This window comes from Panthera leo, chromosome D4 (assembly GCF_018350215.1).
Source record: "Panthera leo isolate Ple1 chromosome D4, P.leo_Ple1_pat1.1, whole genome shotgun sequence".
NCBI classification, from domain to species: domain Eukaryota; kingdom Metazoa; phylum Chordata; class Mammalia; order Carnivora; family Felidae; genus Panthera; species Panthera leo.
This window is the reverse complement of record NC_056691.1, coordinates 87,939,904-87,961,635: the sequence shown is the minus strand read 5'-3', so window position 1 is coordinate 87,961,635 and position 21,732 is coordinate 87,939,904. Positions and strand designations below refer to the sequence as shown.

The 21,732-nt window shown below is 46.4% G+C and overlaps 1 protein-coding gene across 3 annotated transcripts in view; it reads right to left on the bottom strand.

Annotated features, from left to right (window-relative positions):
* The window catches only part of GPR107 (G protein-coupled receptor 107), a 64,740-nt gene that overhangs the window by 38,247 nt on the left and 4,761 nt on the right, over positions 1-21,732 (bottom strand). For 2 of the 3 annotated variants that reach the window (XM_042914275.1, XM_042914273.1), the window contains exons 2-6: positions 4,452-4,574; positions 4,071-4,121; positions 3,737-3,816; positions 2,845-2,984; positions 307-344 (exon numbers count right to left, since the gene is read on the bottom strand). In XM_042914275.1, the coding sequence (XP_042770209.1) occupies positions 307-344; positions 2,845-2,984; positions 3,737-3,816; positions 4,071-4,121; positions 4,452-4,517 (375 nt within the window). In that variant the 5' untranslated portion in view covers positions 4,518-4,574. Of the gene's footprint in view, positions 1-306; positions 345-2,844; positions 2,985-3,736; positions 3,817-4,070; positions 4,122-4,451; positions 4,575-16,515; positions 17,487-21,732 lie in introns of those variants that run through there. The other variant, XM_042914274.1, reaches the window with a different exon arrangement.

Sequence of the window (21,732 nt, the reverse complement as noted above, 5' to 3'; positions counted from 1 at the left end):
CTATTGTCTGGACCTATATTAACTAAGATCCCCCTCTCCGCTCAAGGCACACCTTCTATTTCCCACAGGCCGGTGCCCGGCACCCGTCATGCTTATTCTTCCAGTGTAGTAACAGCTCTCCCGACAGAGAGCAACGCCCCGTGGGGTAGGCACGCGCACCTGTGTGTACCTGCTTACGTGTACGTCTATACGTTCATACCCACATTCGTATCCCCGCATACGGTCACTTACATATACAGCCACACACATGTACACACAGCTACAAATACACGCAGAAAAGCTGAGCAGTGGGTGGTCAGTTCTTACCTTGGAATCTACCGTACTTCTTTTAGACTTTCCACCGTCTAGAAGCAGAAACATTTAAAAGATGTTACTGCATGATTCAGCTCTTAGATATATTACAGTATCACGTTACGAGGCTCTAGCTTGTCTAGTATCAAATAAATCAAACAAGGTGAGGCCGTATGCTATCTTGTAGAATGCCAACTCCTCAGATTCTAAAACGATTCTTCAATTGCAGAAGCAGCAAATTGGAGCTTATAAATGGTCTCTTTTTAATTTTTTTTTAAGGTTTATTTAGTGTTGAGAGACAGACAGAGCACGAGTAGGGGAGGGGCAGAGAGAGAGGGAGACACAGGATCCAAAGCAGGCTCCAGGCTCCGAGCTGTCAGCACAGAGCCCGACGCGGGGCTCAAACTCACGAACCACGAGATCATGACCTGAGCAGAAGTTGGACGCTTAACCGACTGAGCCGCCCAGGCGCCCCATAAATGCTCTCTAACAAAGGATAACATTTAGTCCCAACAGGGAAACTCATCTCTGAATAATCTAGTGTATGTTATTGCCAGAGATGCCACACGGAGTGACCTTCCTCATTTTCTAAGTAATCACATTTAAAAACAGATCATTGTTTCAAAATACGTACACACGGGGCGCCTGGGTGGCTCAGTCGGTTAACATCCGACTCTTGATTTTGGCTCAGGTCACGATCTCATGGTTCCTGAGTTCCAGCCCCACATCGGGCTCTGTGCTGACAGCGTGGAGCCTGCTTGGGGATCTTCTCTCTCTCCCTCTCTCTCTCTCTGCCCCTCCCCTGTTTCTGCATGCACACACACACTCTCTCCCTCTCAAAATAAACAACAACAAGATATGTATATATATATGTGTGTGTGTGTGTGTGTGTGTATGACATCTATTTACACATACGGAAAAATTCATAGCAAGTAACAGCAGCATAATTGATGCTTTTTCCCGACAGCAGGGAGTGTTAAGATTGCTAATGGCTTCTTTCACGGAACAGAGAGGGCATCTGGGCCTTATTTTTATTTAAGATATCTTCATGGGGAAGACAGGATCTCAACCTCGCTATAGGGAGAGAGTTTCCAAATAACAGTAGGAAAAGGATACTTTCCGTGCAGCGAATGTGTACGTGAGCACGAGAAACCAGCACGAGGAGGAAATGTACGCAGACACTAAACTGCACCATCACGCAAAGGCAACGTTTCTGTATGTGTTTTAATTGGGATTAGAGTTTTGACACACTGAGAAAAAAAAGTGTCAATAATAAAGAGTAAGTTCTCTTTAAGAACTAAACTATCAGATAAACCTGACAGTTAATAAAAGAGGCAATAAATATAAACTGGTTACTCAACATATGGAGGAAAAGTGCAACCTCGGTAGTTAAGAGTAAATACCCAAACAGGAGTCCTTTTTGTCTTTTACTTTGGGTCCAAAACAAACAAACACACACCAAAATCCCAGTCCTGCCTAGGACAAGGTGATGTGGGCACTATTCTTATATATTTTCCAAAAGGAGTATCAATTCATACAACTCATTTGGAAAGGAGCTGAAAACAGTACCAATATTCTCTCAGTACTCCTATCCTTTGAACCGAATATTCCAGTTCAGGGAACCCATCCTAAAGAAAGTTCTAGAAATGACCAAAGTTCTAAAATAAAGAACCTCCAGTGCGGCAATATTTATAATAGCATGACAATGGAAACACGTCTCCTTAAGGGGAAAGCTTGAGCAAGTTACAGTATCCATATAATGGGATGGCTGGTAAGAATGAACTATCTTAAAGTTGAGTGAACAGGGATGCTTAGGAAATTACAAACATGACTATGACTTTTAAACATCAGGGGCGCCTGGGTGGCTCAGTCGGTTAAGCCTCCGACTTTGGCTCAGGTCACAATCTCACGGTTCGTGGGTTCGAGTCCTGCATTGGGCTCTGTGCTGACAGCTCAGAGCCTGGAGTCTGCTTCAGATTCTGTGTCTCCCTCTCTCTCTGGCCCTCCCCTGCTTGCACTCTGTCTCTCTCAAAAATGAATAAACATTAAAAGAATTTTTACAAGAAATAAAAATCAAATGTTCTAGACCCACCCAGGAAACAGCTCAGAAGAAAACAGAAATACGGGGGCACCTGAATGGCTCAGTCGGTTAAGCCTCTAACTTCAGCTCAGGTCACGATCTCACAGTTCCTGAGTTCGAACCCCGCAGTGGGCTCTGGGCTGGTGCATAGCCTGCTTGGGTTTTTCTCTCTCTCTGCCCCTTCCTCACTTGTGTAAGGGCTCTCTCTCACTCTCTCAAAAATAAACTTAAAAAAAAAAAAAAAAGAAAAAGAAAACAGAAATACTAAAATTCTAACACAACAAGATCAGAGAAATTACTGTTCTGTTTCTCCTTTCCCCCAGTTTCCACCTTTTTCTTTGATGGTTATTTATTTTTGGACAAGCTCCAAAATAAAATAATGCTATGACTGTGTGTGGTTTTTACCTGGGGACAAAGAAGAATCTACGAAGCAGGGTGGTAAAGAAAATGCTCTTCTCCACCTTATAGTTTACCTTGTTTCTGCTGAGTCTGGTTGCCCGCCGGAACAGGGTCAACACCAGGCTCCTGGCTCTGGCCGAGGACTTTCTCATCCTTGCTGAAGATGATCTTTGGTAGCTGGGTCCCAGCGTCTGATGGAGATCTTACTCTCACCCTAAATTCAAATAAGAGAAAAGTAAACAAGTTCAAAGGAATGCTAGGGCCCTTTGAGCGCCCCGTGTTACACACTGTCCCGGGGTCTAAACCCATCATCTCAGGTAGTCCTTACGAGGTCCCTGATGTGGATTCTACTGTCTGCTTTGTACACCTGCTGAAATGGGGGCTCGGGGAGGTTAATAACTCGCCCAAGAGTGGTGAGGCCGGAAGCAGCCGGGCGAGGACCTGACATTCTCACTCCGAAGCTTACATTCCTAGCGACCACACGGCTCTGATGAACGTATTTTCCCCCTTAGTGTCTACAATGTGTTCAACGAATTGGCACACAAGGGAAGTGGAGCGAGGGGTAAAACACCAAGTAAGATGTTAAAGGGAACTCTGGGAGGGCATGTGAGGGGCAGTGGGCACTATGCGCGGCCTGCCGAACGTGCATCCCCTCCCTTCTCCCCGCTCAGCAGACCCCGTCCTGCCAAGGAGCCAACGGTTGCCTGAAGCCTTCCCTCCTCTTCTCTAAGTCCCGTTTCTCCGCCCTACTTCCTGTCTCTATTGCTGTGACCACGTGTATTGCCGTTGGGTCTCCGTCATTAATCTGTACGCTTCTCGGGGGCGGCGCCTCTGTCCCCCCCATCATGTTCTTGACGTCCCGCCTTCGGCCCAGTATCCGGTAGACGCTCCGCGAACGTCAGCGTAGCTACGCAACTCCCCGAGTCTCCTCTAGGATGGGACTGAAGGAACACTGCAATTACTTACTCGCTTCTGGAGATGTCTAGGATTAGAAGGGTGACGGAGATGGACTTTTTTTTTAAAATACAGTAATTCACATCTTCATCCTGAGAAAGGAAGCCCCGGGGGTACATCATCTCATTCACTCACGTCAGAACAAGAACAGAAAGTTTTCAGGACCAAGGCAAGCAAGTGACCCGTGCTCCGCCCCAGACCACACAGCTGCGGGTGCTCAGAGATGCCAGGGAGTCAAAGCAGCCCCCACCGCCAGGAGCACAGCACTGACAAAAGCAGGAGGCTCCCGCCCAGCGTCTTGGGCTCAAAGTGATGAGGGGAACCGGGTCATGCAAGGGATGCTCACCAGGTAGGAAGAAAACCCGTCGTTCTTTGTACGGTCCAGGCTGAATCCAATCTAAGAGGGGGCGGAAAGGGCAGAGGTAAGTGTCCACGCAGAGCTTTGGCATCCACACCTTGCTTACTCAAGGAGCAGAAAAGGCGCTTCTTTGGCCTAGCCTTCTCTTGGTCTTCTGAGCATTCATTTTGTAAGAAGCAACCCCAGTTACGAAAAATTATTCAAGAATTACAACTTAAGTGTTAAAAAATAAAACTATCTGATGCCCGCCCCCAAGTTTAATTTTCTCTACATTGGGATACTTCATATTTAAGGGGGGGGGGGGGTGGTGAAGCTCTCATCTACACAACAGAAACAGGTAAAGCCCTTGACCTCCTGGAAGGCACTTACGGTTGTGTCCTTGTCCGTGGCTCCTTCAGGTTCATTCACTGAAAGGCTACTGACATTAACCACCATGTACCCGTCCTTGAAGAATCCAAAGGTGTTCAGATGAACCTTATGCCTCACATCGTCCTAGAAAGATTTGCCGTGGTGGAATGAGTCAAAGGGAGAAGTTAACTTGATTTATTTAACCGATTTATTGCTTGAAAAACTACAGTGTCTAGCTAGCTAGCTCACGTTTCCATGTATTTGGCAATATGTACAATACATATACCTTCCTGCTCCAAAAGCTGAAGCAGACTCATCAGAAATTCATAAGACATCAACAGTTTTGCAGAAAGAGGCATACAATAGATTCCATTCATCCCCGTGCATTTGTAAGGGCCCCAGGGGCAGACTTGGTGGTCAAGCGGAATGTGACTGCCCGGGAAGGAGGAACAATGTTTTAGTCATCCTCACAAGCTTCCCGCTGCCACAAGGCCTGGCATCAGGAGGCACTCAAAACGTGATGGGGGAGGGGAGGGGGGGAGGGGAAAAGTGGCCAAAGGTGCTCCGAGAATACACTCATTTATATAAATCTTCCTATGAGAGTTTTATGCACCTACCCGGCTCCTCCCACTGCGGGACGATGAAGGACACCTGACATTATTTTTCTGACCTACGATACAATTTTTTAACATCTGCATCTAAAATGGTGTCACACACGATGGGGTTTCAGGAAACAAAGCCTTATGCAGCAGGAATCCAGACACTGGCCGGGTGGAGGGCGATGTCTCGGACACAGGACAGCCCTGAGATCTGCTGAAACTGCGACACGTGGGCAGGTGCTACCACGGCCGCCTGAAGCCATCTCAAAGTTGGGGTTCCAATCTCAACCAAGTCAATACATTTTAAGGCCAAAAGAACAAAAGCTCTGGGGAACACTTCTAAAACGGAGGCTCCATGAAGACAGTGCATATTGGGTAAGTCAGGAGTTTTATGTTGAGAATCACGTGCCTAAATCTGAGCACCTTCAGAAGCTAACAGTTATGAATTAGGAAGCTTCTAGATGCAAGGCACTAAGCCGAGCACTTTTCTAAATCCTGCATTTGGTTCTTCCTCCAATCTGCACAGTCCTTTTTGCTACTGTTTGCTTCTGGCTCATGTTTTTTAATTCTACCCTTTGTCTCTTCCAGTTTTACACATAAACTACGTTACAATCCACTGAGATGCTCTGGGGGCTCTAATTCTGCTTCCGGTGTTCTCTGTGGGCTTTCACAGCCGGCTCTTTCTTCGCGTGAGTGCTAATTTTCTCTCTAGACTTGGGTCTCCCGGACATCAGAGGGAGTCTAAAATCGCAAACCCCAAAGGCCTCGGAGGAGAGGCTGTGGATCAGTCTGCAGCATTCAAATCATAAACTGGGGGCGTCTGGGTGGCTGGGTCGGTTGAACGTCGGACTTTGGCCCGGGTCACGATCTTGCCATTCGTGAGTTCGGGCCCCGCGTCGGGCTCTGTGCGGACGGCTCGGAGCCTGGAGCCCGCTTTGGATTCCGTGTCTCCCTCTCTCTCTGCCCCTCCCCTGCTTGCACTCTCTCAAAGATAAATAAACATTAACATTTTTTTCAAAAAATCATAAACTGTAACCCCCTACACGATAGCTAAAACACTTACTTTACTGCCATTAGGAGGGTTATGTTTCCTAGCCCACTCATCAATTCAAGGACTACAGCTCTGAGGGTCCTATAATATTAGGGGCTAAGGAGAGGGACACAGCTCCAGCCACACCCTGACCACCCCACCCCCTCTGCCTCCTTGCACCCAAGGCTTTGGCTCCAGAGGTTGCAGCTTCCCCACCCCCACTTTTTTTTTTTTTTTTGGCCTCTAGGAGTTTCCCTAATTTTCCTAGGAGCCAGCCGTGCATTTAGAGAACGTCGCTGGACTCCCACTCCCGGGTGGGACAGAGTAGCCTGCGGCACACGGGAACTCCCAGGGAGGACAAGAGAAGCAGAGAAGATATTAGAAGTCATCCGCTGGAAGGCTCGACCACAAAACCCAAAATGCCAGAGCTCACATCCTTTTTCAGGATTCTAAGAGAATGATGTGAGTGCCTCTTTTCTCAATGCTCCCGAAGGCACAAGACTAGCACAGTCCTAGATGCACGGGAGAGAAATCAGTTCAACTCCATATGACGGACGCCTCAGGACACTGCGGTTTCAGGCTCTGGCAGGATCCCCAGAGACAGAATGAATAAACAAATTCCTGCCCCGAGCGGAGCCTCACAACAGAACACTAAGCTAAACGAGGCCGCCGTAGGTACGATCCATTCAAACACAGGGCAATTGTCTACGGGAACAGAGTCAGGTGAGGGCGATCCTTGGGAGGAAGAGACTTCAGCGGCTACAGGAGGGGGTCGGAAGGAGCTTCCGGAAGTGCTTGGTGACACTCTTGTGGTTGCACAAGTGTGTTTATTTACGTTGTGGAAATTCACCAAGTTATGAGCCAATAATGACTATTTTTTAGCATGTGTATTCTACACGAAGGTTTAAGTCCTACAAGTATGCTTGTTCTAATTTATCCAGCATTTAGATGCTACGTGGCAAAATGGAAGCCTGGTTTAAAAAAAAAAAAATGCTTAACTCATCCAGTCCACCAAAGATATTTTCTGCGTATTTGGGGGAAAATGTTTCAATAGCAAGCTTAGAACAGTTGTTTTTCTATTTAAACATTACATTCCTTTATTGCTTTTTCTCACTTTTATATTAGCATTTCACTTGATAAAACACTGCCACAAAATACATGTTTTTGAATCATTTTATTTTTGCTTTTTATTTAGAGAGAGAGCGTGCGTGTGCACGCGCGAGTGGAAGAGGGCCAGAGGGAGGGAGGGAGAGAGAGCATCCCAAGCGGGCTCCACGCTATCAGCGCAGAGCCTAACACGGGGCTCGATTCCATGAACTGCGAGATCGTGACCTGAGCCGAAATCAAGAGCCGGACACTTAACCGACTGAACCAGCCAGGTGCCCCTGGTACCATTATTTTTTAAATTATGGTAAAAATACACAAATCATCATATTTAACATACACTATGGCTACTTATAATGCAGAAACCACATTTTGAGAAATACTCCTCTAAAATCTCCAAGTTTCCTTTCAAACATTCGTTACAGCATCATAACTCCACATTTTCCACACCTTTCGAGAAATGGGTTACGGGCCGAGGGCTTTCCCAGGGCATCCCATCCTCACCCAGCCCAGTGTAATTCAGGGCGGCAGCTCCACGGTAGAGACGCAGACACAGGTTCAGGGGTGAAATCGTGGCCCAAGACAACAGAGACTATCAGTGGTAAAGCTGGGATCGCAACACAGATCTGACGCGAAAGCCATTTTCACCCTACTGCCTCCCAATATGCAAAGGTAATCACGACATGATATTAAATGCAAACTGGACAACCTAGAAGAAATGGACAAATTCCTAAAAACACACAACTTCCCAAGGCTGACTCCTAAAGAAAGAGAAAATCTGAACAAACTAATAATGAGTAAGGAGACCAATCAAACAGGAAAAAGAGTTAAGGCAAAATTAATAGCAACCCCTCTCAACTTCTTCCAAACAAACCGAAGAGGCAGGAGCATGTCCAAAGCCATTTTACAAGGCCAGCTTTATCCTGAAACCAAAGCCATATAAGGACACTACGAGACAAGAACAGTAGAGGCCAATATCCCTGATGAACGCAGACGAGAAACTCCGTAACACGAGACCGCCAAACTGAACTCAACAGCACACGGAAGGATCATCCGCCATGATCAAGCGGGATTCACCCCTAGGATTGCAAGGATGGCTGAATATATGCAAATCAATAAATGTGATACATCACAATAACAAAATGAAGGGAGAAAAAAATCCTATGATCACCTCAATAAATGCAGAAAAAGTAGTCAACAAAAATACAACATCATTTCATGATAAAGACCCTCAACAAATCAGGTGCAGAAGGAACGCACCTCAGTATAAAAAAGGCTGTATAAATGACAAGCCCAGAGCTAACATCATCCTTAACAGTGAAAAGCAGAAGATTTGTCCTCTAAGCTCGGGAACAAAATAAGGTTCCCCACTGTTACCATGCTTATTCAACACAGTACTGGCAGTCCTGGCCAGAGCGATCAGGCATGAAAAACAAATAACAGGCATCGAACTACAAAGGAAGATGTAAAACTGTCACTATTTACAGATGGCATGCTATTTTATATAGAAAACAGTAAGCTTCCACTGTTAGAACTAATACGTGAATTCCTTGAAGCTGCAGAATACAAAAATCAATAGCACTGAGGTTGGTCAAGCGTCTGACTCTTGGTTTCGGCTCAGGTCACGATCTCACGGTTCGTGCATTTGAGCCCCGCATCGGGCTCTGTGCTGGCATCTCGGAGCCTACTTGGGATGCTCGGTGTCTCTCTCTCTCTCTCTCTCTCTCTCTCTCTCTGCCCCTCCCCCACTCATACTGTCTCTGTCTCTCTCAAAATAAATAAACTTAAAAAAAAAATCAGTGGCATCTCCATACACTAGCAACAAAGCATCTGAGAGAGAGAGAGAGAAAAAAGATTTTACAAGCATCAAAAGCAATAAAATACTTAGGCATAAGTTTAACAAAGGAAGTGAGCGATCTATATATACCCTGAACACCATAAAAACAATGATGAGCGAAACTGAAGACAGAAATCAATGGAAAAATAATCTGTGTTCATGGATCAGACTTATGATTGTAAAAATGTCAATGCTATCCAAAGCAACTTACGCATTCAACGTCAACCCTACTAAAATGCCAACGGCATTTTCCATAGAAGTAGACCAAACAACCCCAAACTCCTATGGGACCACAGAAGACCCCAAATAACCAAAGCAAAGTTGAGTAGAACAAAGCTGGAGGCATCACACTGCCTGGTTTCAAAGTCTATTGCGAAGCCACCGTGATCCAAACGGTGTGACAATGGCACGAAAACAGAGGCCGACGGAACAGGACCCAAGGGGCCCAGAAATAAATCCACACACGTATGTCCAACGGATCTTTGACCAAGTGGAGGACAGTCCCCACCGCAAATGGCGTTGGGAAAACTAGATCTCTTCACACACAAGAATAAACCGGACCCTTTCCCACTCCATGCACACACATCAGTTCAAAATGGACTGAAGACTTAAACGTAAGATTATAAACTGTAAAACTACTAGTAGAAGAAAACATATGAAAAAGCTTCTTGATGCTGGTCTGGGCAATGACTTATTGGGTAAAACCCAAAGCTCAGGCAACCAAAAAAACAGCAAAAACAGACAAATGGGGACTGCATCAAACTGAAAAGCTTCTGCACAGGAAAGAAAACAAGAGAGTGAAGAGACAACATTTTGAAAGGAGAGAAAATATTTGCGAATCATATATCTGATACTGGGCTAATACCCAAAATACATGAGGAACTCAACTCAACAGCAAAACAAAAAAAACCCCAAAAAACCCGAATAACCTGACTTAAAAATGGGCAAAGGATCGGGGCACCTGGCGGGGCTCAGTCAGTTAAGCGTCCGACTTCGGCTCAGGTCATGATCTCATGGTTCTTGAGTTCGAGCCCCGCATCGGGCTCTGTGCTGACAGCTCGAAGACTGGAGCCTGCTGCCGATTCGGTGTCTCCCCCCTCTCTGCCCCTCCCCTGCTCATGCTCTCTCTCTCTCTCTTCCTCTCTCCCTCTCTCTCTCTCTCTCTCAAAAATAAACACAAAAAAAATTAAAAATAAAAAAAATGTTCAGTATTACCATTTGCCAGTATCATGTGTACGACCTGCACCTAACCTAACCCCCATCTGTGTTAAGTTATCGCGTCACTGTGTCAAATAAGGTGTGTGTGGAAGGCATTGTACAAACTCTGTTTTACTATACAAACCGTAGACACATGGACACTTTGAAACTGGAAGGAACCAGGAAGGTCATCCATTCTAATTGTTCATTCAACTTCATTTGATTCGATGCAGTGTAAATAAACCAACATTCACATGATACCACTAATGGCTGAGGCCCCAAACGTGAAAAATACTGAGTCCCAGAAAAAACTGCCAATAGTCGGTTCTGAGTGCAGAGGGATACAAAAAAAAAAACGCTCCTTCCAGACCTGGGTACTCTGGGACAAATGCCCCATCTGTTCCGTAACTCCTATGCCAGAGTGCTCCAGCCGGCGTCTGGGGAGGAGGTAGGAGTGAGTCAGAATCGTGACATTTCTCCCTCCAGACACTCTCCTAGGAGGAGCAGCGAGGTCAGTCTGACTGGATGAGGAAGCAAACAGGAGACACAAGGCAGGGCGGGTGCCAGAGTAGGGTGAGAATGACAATATCAGACACAAAGAAGATTTAATTACATTTTCAACAACCACACTTTTTTTTTTGGTAAGATTTTAAGGTAAGCTCTACACCCAACATGGGGCTCGAACTCACAACCCTGAGATCAAGAGTCTCGTGCTCCAACTAAGGCAGCCAGAAGCACCCGCCCCCATTAATTCTGTTAGCACTGACACAGCAGTAATGTCTGTTTCCCCAAGGATTTCAGAGACTGCAAACACTTGACCCTGTAGCCAGTACTATGCTAAGAGCTTTATCTACCAGCACTCATTTTTTTTTTAGGTTTATCTGTTCATTTTGAAAGAGAGAGAGTGAGCGAGCATGGAGGGAGGGGCAGAGAATCGCAAGCAGGCCTCCGCTGTCAGCACAGAGCCTGACACAGGGCTCGATCCCACAAACCCTGAAATTATGACCTGAGCCGAAACCAAGAGTCAGATACTCAACCAACTGAGCCACCCGGGCACCCCTACCGCCACTCATTCTTATCGCCAACACTACAAGGCAGGTGTTATTATGTCCGTTTTATAGACGAGGAAATAGAGGCTCAGAGTGGTAAAACTTGCTTAAAATCATAACGTCAGTAGGCGACAGAGCCAGTATTCAAACTCAGGTTTGTTTAAACCCCAACCTATGGTTTTGGCCGCCTCATACTTATTACAACCAACCAACCAGTCTATCTTTTGTTTGTTTTGCATTTTTTATTATAGGAAATTTCAAACCATCGACTCACGGTCCACTTTGTTCTTCTGTACTTCTCCCCACCCCCAATCTCATCTAAATAGGATCTCACTCCAATCAATAGATTGGATTCAACAGAATCAAATCCTAGATGTGCTATCATTTCATCCATTAATATTTCAGTGTATGTTTGATGAGAACGTCTTTAAAAAACATAACCATGATAATATGGCATATTCCTAACCACAATAAACTGCTTATCAAGTTAGGTAAACAAGACTGTTCATCCACAAGACGTTTACAGGAACATAAAACACAGGACTGTTCTCAGGTACTTATCTCTATGGCTGGTTGTAAACTCCTGCTCTCCTAGTTGACTTTTATTATCTGAAATCAGTGGAAACACAATTACAATCTCCAAGGCACTAACGCAAATAAGGACCTAAGCATTACTCTGACGACAGTGATGAAGAAACAATCTAAAAAAACGGGTAGTTAATTTGTTACAGAGGATCCAATTAGAGAAAATGTGGCACCGGCCGATTATTCTGAGTTATTTCAGATTATTCTAAATGGGTCGTCTCTATTTTCAATAAACTACTTGTAAAGTTAAAACTTCATCGTATCGCTATCAAAGTTCTAAACCAAAACTTTACGGTTTCAGGGCATGATTATGGATGCGTACGTTTCCCCTCTTCTTCCTGTTTTGTTTGCACACACCTTTATTTTTACCACCACCAAAGTTTTCCTCGCATTTAAGAGTGTATACACGCCGAGAAGTAAACTCGCATTGAAATAAGTTTTCCTAAAATTTCTGGCTTACAGAGAAAGTCTGAAACTAAAAGACAATAAACACGCTTGAGATCCTGAACGTCACCAGGAGTCAACACGAAATGGCACCTTTCTCTTATCAGGTTGGTAGAAGTTAAGACCTACAACGTGATGCCTTGTGACGTACGTGTGCAAATGAACACCAAACACTTACACGCCACTTGGCGGTAGCGTGAACTGACAGAACCTTGTACACACAGGGCTCTTTGGTACCTTCCATTTAAAGTAATCCCATGCCTAGGAATCTACCCCCACAGAAATACTAGAGCTGAAATATAAAGATATTTCTACAAGAATATTCAAAGCAGCTCTGTTTACAATAGCTAAAATCAAGCAGTCAAAATGCAGTATACATTTCTGTCAGCAAACAAATGATTTCTATCAATGCTGAGTCCTCTTTACAATGAAGAATTATCATAGTGGTTAAAAAGAAGGATGTAGGCCCGCGTATCCCAACATTTGAGAAAAGACTGCAAGAGAGGGGCGCTTGGCTGGCTTATTCAGTAGAGCAAACACTTGATCTCAGGGTCGTGAGTTCAAGCCCCCTGCTGGGCAGGGAGCCTACATACATACATACATGATTGATAAATAAATAAATAAATAAATAAATAAATAAATAAATAAATAAAGCGAGCCTGTAATATAATAAAGAAAAAGATGGGGTGCCCAGGTGGTTCAGTTGGTTAAGAGTCTGACTCTTGATTTTGGCTCAGGTCATGATCCTCGGGTCGTGGGATCGAGCCCTGCATCGGGCTCCGGGCTAAGCGTGGAAACCTGCTTGGGATTCTTTGTCTCCCTGTCTCTGCCTGCACCCCCGCCCCGCCCCCCGCAAATAAATAAGTAAACATTAAAAAAAAAAAAAGAAAGAGCCAAGGCCATTCATTGAACAGGCACTGCCCTAGGCTGTGAGAATGGGGCACTGAGCGAGGTGAACAGAAAGTCCTGCCTTGTTGAGCTTCCGTCTAGTGGAGAGAGGAGACGAGAACACACGCACTGTGAAGGCCTCGGTCTATCAGTCCGAGCTTCACTGAGAAGGCACCAGAGTGAGGGCACAGGCCATGCAGACGTCAGCGGGAAGGATGTTCTGGACCTTGGCACGGAGCTCGGTGGACTGAGGACAACAAGACACCGCTGTGGCTGGACTTTGGCTTAGAAGTCACCGAAAGGCAGGGCAGGGCGCCTGGGTGGCTCAGGCAGTTGGGCATCCGACTTTTGACTTCAGTTCGGGTCATGATCTCGTGGTTCATGAGAGTTCGAGCCCCGCATCGGGCTCTGTGTTGACAGCACGGAGCCTGTTGGGGATTCTTTCTTCCCCCTCTCTTTCTGCCTCTCCCCTACTCGTGCTATCTCAAAATAAATACATTTCTAAAAAGTAAAAAAAAAAAATTTTTTTTAAATGTTTATTCACTTTTTGAGAGACAGAGACAGAGTGTGAGCAGGGCAGGGGCAGAGAGAGAGAGAGGGAGACACAGAATCCCAAGCAGGCTCCAGGCTCTGTGCTGACAGCAGAGAGCCCGACACGGGGCTTGAGCCCACAAACCGTGAGATCATGACCAGAGCCGAAGTCGGACACTTAACCGACTGAGCCACCCAGGAGCCCCCTGACCTTAGATTTTTATAAAGTGTGATTATGCCAAAAAAAAAAAAAGAAAGAAAGAAAAGAAAAGAAAAAAAAGAAACCTACAAGTGGGGAATGTGCAGACGAAGATCTTTAAAGTTATGTAGAAAAACGTGGAAGGACCCACGGAGGGTGAGAGTGGTTAAGTCTGAGGAACCCGCCCACAGGGATGGGGAGAAGAGAGGACTCTTCACCACACCCGTCATCCTCTTGTGTTAGACAAGCTTTTGGATCAGCAAAAAGGAAAAGGTCACCTGTCACATGCTAAAAACTATTTCCCTCTTTCAAATGCTTTACGAAAGGTAATTGTAACTTGTGCTGTTCTAATGTGTACTTACCCAAATGAAAATCTGGTTTTCTATAAACTATGCCTCCGAAAATGAAGCGTTATATTCAAAAAATCATTTTTATTTTACCTTTGAGTGAGATTTAGGATCGTTTTTACAATCAAATGTAACTTTTAAAAATTATAAATGACAGGGGTGCCTGGCTGGCTCAGCTGGTAGAGTGTGCGACTCTCAATCTTGGGGTTGTGAGTACGAGCCTCGTGTTGGGTGTGGAGCCTACTTAAAATTTAAAAACAACTGTTTTAATTAATAATATATTTTTAAAAATATAAAAATTTCCCCTACATTAGGGAAAAAAAGAGCCAAAGCCAAAGGAAAAAAAGGTACCTCCGTTTCACCAATGTGTGAAAACCATTCAGAATTTGGAGATTTTCCTCTAATCTATTTTAATGGAATTTAATGTACTGTTACTTCACTAATTCACTGGTTTTTAAAATTGTTTTCAGTTTAGTTTTTAGAGGGAGATAGAGCAAGCGAGCACGTGCAAGGAAGGAGGGACAGAGAGAGAGAGAGAGAGAGAGAGAGAGAGAGAGAGACAGAATCCTAAGCAGGCTCTCAATGGTCAGCACAGAACCCGGCACAGGGCTCGATCTCACGAACCGTGAGATCATGACCTGAGCTGAAATCAAGAGTCGGACGCTTAGCCAACTGAGCCACCCAGGCGCCCCGCAGAACAGAGTTATTACAAAAGACTAGAACTCAAGAGTCAGATGAAAGAAATGCGGGAAGGAAGGGGCGCAAAGCTTCCCCGCCACTCCCCCCTCACCCCCACAGGCCTGCCACCCCGGAAGCTCCTCACCTACTTTACCATCAGTTATTGTGAATTATAAAGCCTGTACGTGGTCAGAGAAAACGTAAGTGAACCGTGTAGAAAAGTAGCTGCAACCTTACCACTCAGGGATAAGTCATAATAACGGTTCGGGGTTTTCCTTTTGATCTAAGAAAATGTAAAACACGTACTTCAGATATCAGAGCTCTGAACTGGTACTCAGCAACCAAATACCATGTTAGAGGAGCGCCCGGCTGGCTGGGTTGGAAGAGGTACAACTCCTGATCTTGGGGTGGAGAGTTGGAGCCTCACGCTGGGCGTAGAGGTTACTAAAAATAAATAAACCAACGGGGTCTCATGGTTTGTGAGTTCGAGCTCTACATCGGGGCTCGCTGCTGTCAGCATGGAGCCCGCTTCAAATCTTCTGTGTGCGTGTGTGTGTGTGTGTGTGTGTGTGTGTGTCTACACACACACACACACACACACACACACACACACACGCACACATGTCAGAAAGGTATAAGCACAGCCACAATGTATAATCTTGCTGTTTGGTGGCATCCATAACAAGATCAGGCGTGTAGGGCTGAGCGCTCACAAGCCCACCACCCAGGTTCAGGGAATTTCTACTTAAAAAAAAAAAAATTTTTTTTTTAATGTTTGTTTGTTTTTGAGAGAGAGACAAAGCGTGAACAGGGGAGGGGCAGGCTCCAGGCACTGAGCAGTCGAACCCATGATCCATGAGATCATGACCTGAGCAGAAGTTGGACACTCAACCGACCGAGCCACCCAGGCGACCCAGAGAACTTCTACTTTAACGAACATGGCAACGATACCTTTTCTAGCAACAAGTGTTCACTTGAGAAAAACTGGGACACAGAAATGCACTCATTCCGTCATTCGACAAACGCCTGCTGAAGCCCCACCGCGTGTCGGGCACTGGGCGTCAGCGGTCAGCCGGACAAGCGAGCCTGCGGCCTCCGGAGCCTCCCCATCCTCCTAGTTGTAGAAAAGTAAAAGGAGTAACAACAAATACCCAGTTCCCCCGCTCTCCAGGCTTATTAGATGCCTATGCTGCGGCTGCTTTGGATTCACAGGAAGGGAGGGTGTGAAGAAGGGAAAATAAAACACTGGTGACAAAGAAAAATGCCTTCGTCCCTCTGTCGAACCCTCGTCCCCTCTCATCCCCCCCTCCCTGTGCTCATGAACTGATTCGGTGCCTTCCTGCTCTCCCTTTGAAAGTACTTTTACTACGGGGGCGCCTGGGTGGCTCAGTCATTAGGCGCGCGACTTCGGCTCAGGTCATGGTCTCACAGCTCGAGTTCCGGCCCCGCATCGGGCTCTGTGCTGACGGCTCCGAGCCCGGAGCCTGCTTCCGATTCTGTGTCTCCCCGTCTCTCCGCCCCCCACCCCCCTGCTCGTTCTGTTTCTCTCTGTCTCTCAAGAATAAATAAACGTTTAAAAAAAAAATAACAACAGTACCTTTACTAGATATCTCTATCCATATCCGTAAACATCATACAGTATCATTCAGTGTTTTAAAACTCTGGATACGCGGTGTCATAACGTAGAAGCACATGTGTAACTTGCATTTTCAGACAACGCTGTTTGTGAGGACCCATCTGTGTTGATACATTTATCATGCTCTGGGTCCCACTTTACCGGCTTATATTTCACCACACGTACATCACAGGAAGACCGGTCCAGCTTCAAATTTTCTGGCCTTCCGATGGTGCAGAAGGAATACATACGCGGTAGAAACCGGACTTTGAGGTTTGGATTTGGCTCTCTTCCCAGGCTAGAGGTGTGCACGATCCTCTCTCGGGATGCTGGGCGGTGGCAGCGGCCGCGGCTCTCAGGCAGCCCCGCGGTCACAAGCGTAACCGACCCCTACACGGACGACGGTTCTGTTTGTCGCTTTCAGGACGGTATTCGGTACATTACACGAGGCACTCGGCACTTTGGTGTAAAACAGGCTCGGTGTGAGGTGATTCTGCCCAGATGTAGGCGAATGTAAGTGTTCCGGGAGTTGAAGGTGGGCCAGGCTAGGCTCTGATGATCAGGAGGGTAGGCGTATCAAGGCATTTTCAACTTACAGTGGGTTTATCGGGACATAGCTCGATCGTAAGTCGAGGAACATCGGTATATCCATTTCCCCATCCGCGTACATTCAGGGAATTTCCAACCTTTTGCCATCACAATGCTGTCGTGAACATCCCTGTACGTGCCTTCTTACACATATCTGTGCCGAGATCGGGAGTACATGCGTACGCCCAGGCGTGAACATTCTGGGACACAGAATGTGCACATTTTCAATTTGCCAGAAACTGCCAAAGGGATCTCCAAGGTATAGGAGAGCTTCCTCCTTACATCCTCACCGAACCTTGACGTCAGGCATTCCATTTTGCGGACACTAATTCAGCTGCATTTCCTGATACTTCAGGAATTTGGGGCACCTGTTTCTTTTTTTATTAAAAAAAAAAATTTTTTTTTTAATGTTTATTTTGGAGAGAGAGAGGCAGAGAGAAAGAGAGACACAGAATCTGAAACAGGAGTGTGCTTCAGATTCTGGGTCTCCCTCTCTTTCTGCCCCTCCCCTGCTCACACACTCAAGCACTCTCTCTCTCTCTCAAAAACAAATAAACATAAAAAAAAAAAAAAAAAAAAAGCCACTCATAATCCCTAATGAAAACTACTATGTTGGTGTGCTTTCTCCTTTTTTCCTCCCTGTAACAATAATTGTTTTCTACGGACGATCCCGTTCCTTGGACTAAATATCAGGATATAAGCAGTGTTTTTGCTTTAACTTCCTCAACAATTTCACATTAAATTGTTTTCACATATAAAGCAAGTAGAATAATGATGCTTCAGTTTAGTTGTTCTCATGAACTGAACTTGAAAGGGTAAGTACAGTAACACTTAACTGAGATGGCTCAAGGTCACCTACCCGGCCACTTCGTTTTAAACAGCTCACAAACTGGCAGTAAGACTGTGTGGGCCCGTAAATGTGTTCTATTTGGCTAAAATGGTGGTTTTTGGTTTTTTAACTTCAATTAGTTGCTGGCTAATTTCACATAAAAGGCGAAATTTCTAGGTTTTCTTGGGGGCGGGGGGAGAAAACCCACAAGACCCACTATGTCTGGGCCACATTCCAGTGCAGCAAAAGCAGAGAAGCAGCCCCCTGTAGAAGGAACAGGTGCCCCTCAGCCGGCCGTGCCCCCCGGGGTCCCCTGGAGCTAGCCTGCTCACAGTTTCTAGCTGGCTTCCAGCAGCATCTAAATCGGGGACCTCAGATTAAAACAAACATCACATCTCAAAGGTAAGCCACAGTGCCTTTCAGCAAAAGGCACCCACAATCAATTTCTCTACTCCAGAGAAAAACAAGAATAACACCATCTAGCATCCCGTCCCTTGCCTGCCTACTATTAAGGCTAGGAAACATTCCCGTAAGAAGCTTAATATCTGAATGTTTGGCTCACTGTATTTAGGCAGCAACTCACAAAAGGAATGCGGTCCAATTTCCTCAAAGAAGCAAAATTGTGACAGCTAAGCATACACGAGAGAAAAACCACAAAAAGCTGAAAGAGAATGCAAAACAGAAACACGGAAACACAGAAATCTGGGGTCTTGGCAACCAGGGCTTTCCTCGGGGACGGTCACTGAGGGCTGCTCACCCAGTGCAAGTGGGAAGACGGGAGGAGCCCCGGTCTTGGGTTCAGATTCCGTCACCTCCACTTCTGTAACCCAAGTTCTGTTTTCCCGATTTACAAAGTAGGAACGGTAACGTTTACCTCAAAGGGCTGTTATGAGGAGTCAATGAGCAAAAACATCCAATATTCAGCCCAGTCTTTGGCTTACGGGGGGTACTTTAATACCGAGTTGCTGTCACCACCACTTCAAACTTAGATTCTGTAGAACACCTGATTTCCAAGTGAGCCTAGAACATTGGACACGGGAGCAGGGTCCACCGTCTTGTGAACACGGCAGTCTCACATACTAGAGCCCTGGAGGCACACTGAAGAGGGACACGGGGTGCCCGGGGGGCTCGGTCGGCTAAGCGTCCGACTCCTGGTTTCGGCTCAGGTCACGATCCCACGGTTCGTGGGTTCGAGCCCTGTGTCAGGCTCTGTGCTGACAGTGTGGAGCCTGCTCGGGATTCTGTCTCTCCCTCTTTCTGTACCTCCCCTGCTCACTTTGCTCTCTCTCTTTCAAAATAAATAACCATTCAAAAAAAAAAAAAAAAAGATTTAAGACAACAATGAATGTGCCAACGGCATCTACCTCAGTGTCACGTTCGTCCCAGCTCCTTCGTGTCTCCTGCGTTGCCTTGGATGGGCTGTTGGCTGCCTCGACCAAGCTCTCTGCAACGCTCACAAGGCCCACGTAACGGGTCTGACCTCACACTGCTGTTGCAAGAACACACTGCATCCTTTTCTATACCGCCCTGATCAATACTCTGGACAGACAAGGCTACCCACATTCATTTTACATACTGACCACGGTTCCGGAGGCTGCCCGGGAAGGGTCTGAGGTTTACCGGGACGGCCCCGCCCTGAGATGGGGCATGGCACGGAGGAGGAAGATGCTCTCTTAATTTCCCAAAACTCTTCAGAAACTCTTGGGGGTGAGGGGGCCTCACAAAGCAGTCTGTGCAGTGGGGCTGTAGCCACTGGCTTAAGGAAGATCCACCATAGAAGGCTAATGTGACCGGGTTCTCGAGTATTTGTACAGAGAGGGACTGGACTTACGTACCGGGGATCACCGCTACGTCAAACTGCTAAAGATGTTCTCTGAAAGTTATTACTCAAAAACAGAGTAATAACGTGGGGCCCCTGGGTGGCTCAGTCAGTCGAGTATCCACCTTCAGCTCGGGTCATGATCTCATGGCTCGTGGGTTCGAGCCGCGCGGTCAGGCTCTGTCCTGACAGCTCAGAGCCTGGGGCCTGTTTCGGATTCTGTTGTCTTCCCCTCTCTCTGCCCCTCCCGTGCTTGCGCTCGGATTCTCTCTCTCTCTCTCTCAAAATAAATAAAAATTAAACACACACACACACACACACACACGCACGCACACACAAAGTAATAACACATTGCCACGAAGGTAGAGTTTTGAAGTAAGGTTGCTACATATTGATGACTTCCGAGAGCTGCTGTCAGGATACCCACAGACTGGGCGGCTTAAAACAACAGAAACTTCTACTCCTACAGTTCTGGAGGCTACAAGTCCAAAATCAAGGCCTGGGCATGGCTGTTCTCCCTGGAAAGGCTCTAAGAAAAAAAATCCTCCCCGTGTCTTCTGTGCTTCTGGAGGCTGCTGGCAAGCCCTGGAGTTTCCTGGTTTACAGATACCTCACCGCAATCTCTGTTCTGTCTTCACATGGCCTTCTTCCTTCTGTGTGTGTCCCCTCTTCCTGTAAGGACACCAGTCGTGCTGGAATTAGGGCCCATCCTAAGCCAGCATGACCTAATCTGAACCACTCACTCCTGCGAACACCCCATTTCCAGACAAGGCCACATTCTGAGGTTCCAGGTAGACGTTCATTCTGGAGGGACACTTGTCACCGCAGCATATCTATCCATCTTCCTAATCATTCACAGTGAAGTGTTTCAGCGCCTACCTACCTGGCCCATGTAGATGTCATCCTTCAAGTAAAGAGGTGAAGGAAAAGAAAACCTGCTGGCTAGTCCAGAGAGTATTTTTTGACCCCAACTTTTTTTCTACAAGTTAAAAAAGTAGTAAACTACATGTGAGGGTGCACTGGGGGGAGACCAAAAAGAAGAAGAAGAAGAAGAAGAAGAAGAAGCAGCAGCAGCAAAAATGTATAACAGCAGCCGTGGAAGGGGCAGGGGCACGAAAAGTGGAAAAAAGACAAAGCGGTCACTAGAATTTTCCAGGGCTGTCTTATTAAGAAACTCTACCGATCAAATACTTGATTCTTCCGTGCTAGTATTCTCGGAAGAAAGCAAACCAGCACACGTGCAGTGACGACAGTCACTGCAAAAGGGCACCTTATGTGCTCATATACACACATACCGAGGAACAGATACTCAATAGATCGTTGTACTTAAAAGGGATGAAACCCTGAGAGGCGGGTGTGAGAAACCATTTAAAGGGGCGCCTGGGCGGCTCGACGGTTAAGCGTGTGACTTCGGCTCAGGTCACGATCGTGCAGTTAGAGAGTTCGAGCCCGCGTCGGGCTCTGTGCTGACAGCTCAGCGCCTGGAACCTATTTCAGATTCTCTTGATTCCCTCTCGGTCTCTCTGCCCCTCCCCCACGCACTCTCTGGCTCCCCTCGAAAATAAACATTAAAAACAGACAAACAAACAGAAGCCATTTAAAGCATACACTGAAGTTAGGAGGCTAATTAAAAATGCCAGGTACCGGTGTTAAAAGAACCTTCCGAGTGTTATAGACCGTTCCGCTTCGGTGCATGAAAGTAGGCAGGAGAACGTATGAAAAATGAGGACGGGACGCGGATCAGTCCGTATGTTCGCATTACCCAAGCCCAAACGAAATGGGAACCCGCTGCCTTCTGGCCAGGCCCACGAACCACAGGACGGCATGTGCTCAAGCCAAACTGGCGCTTCACTCTCTTGGTCTAAAAGGAGGAACAAGAGTAATTCAGCTACGCAAATGGGTAATTACGCAGGAAGTGCCCTTCACACCCTGCAAAATATGCCGGTTGGATCATCAGATCCCC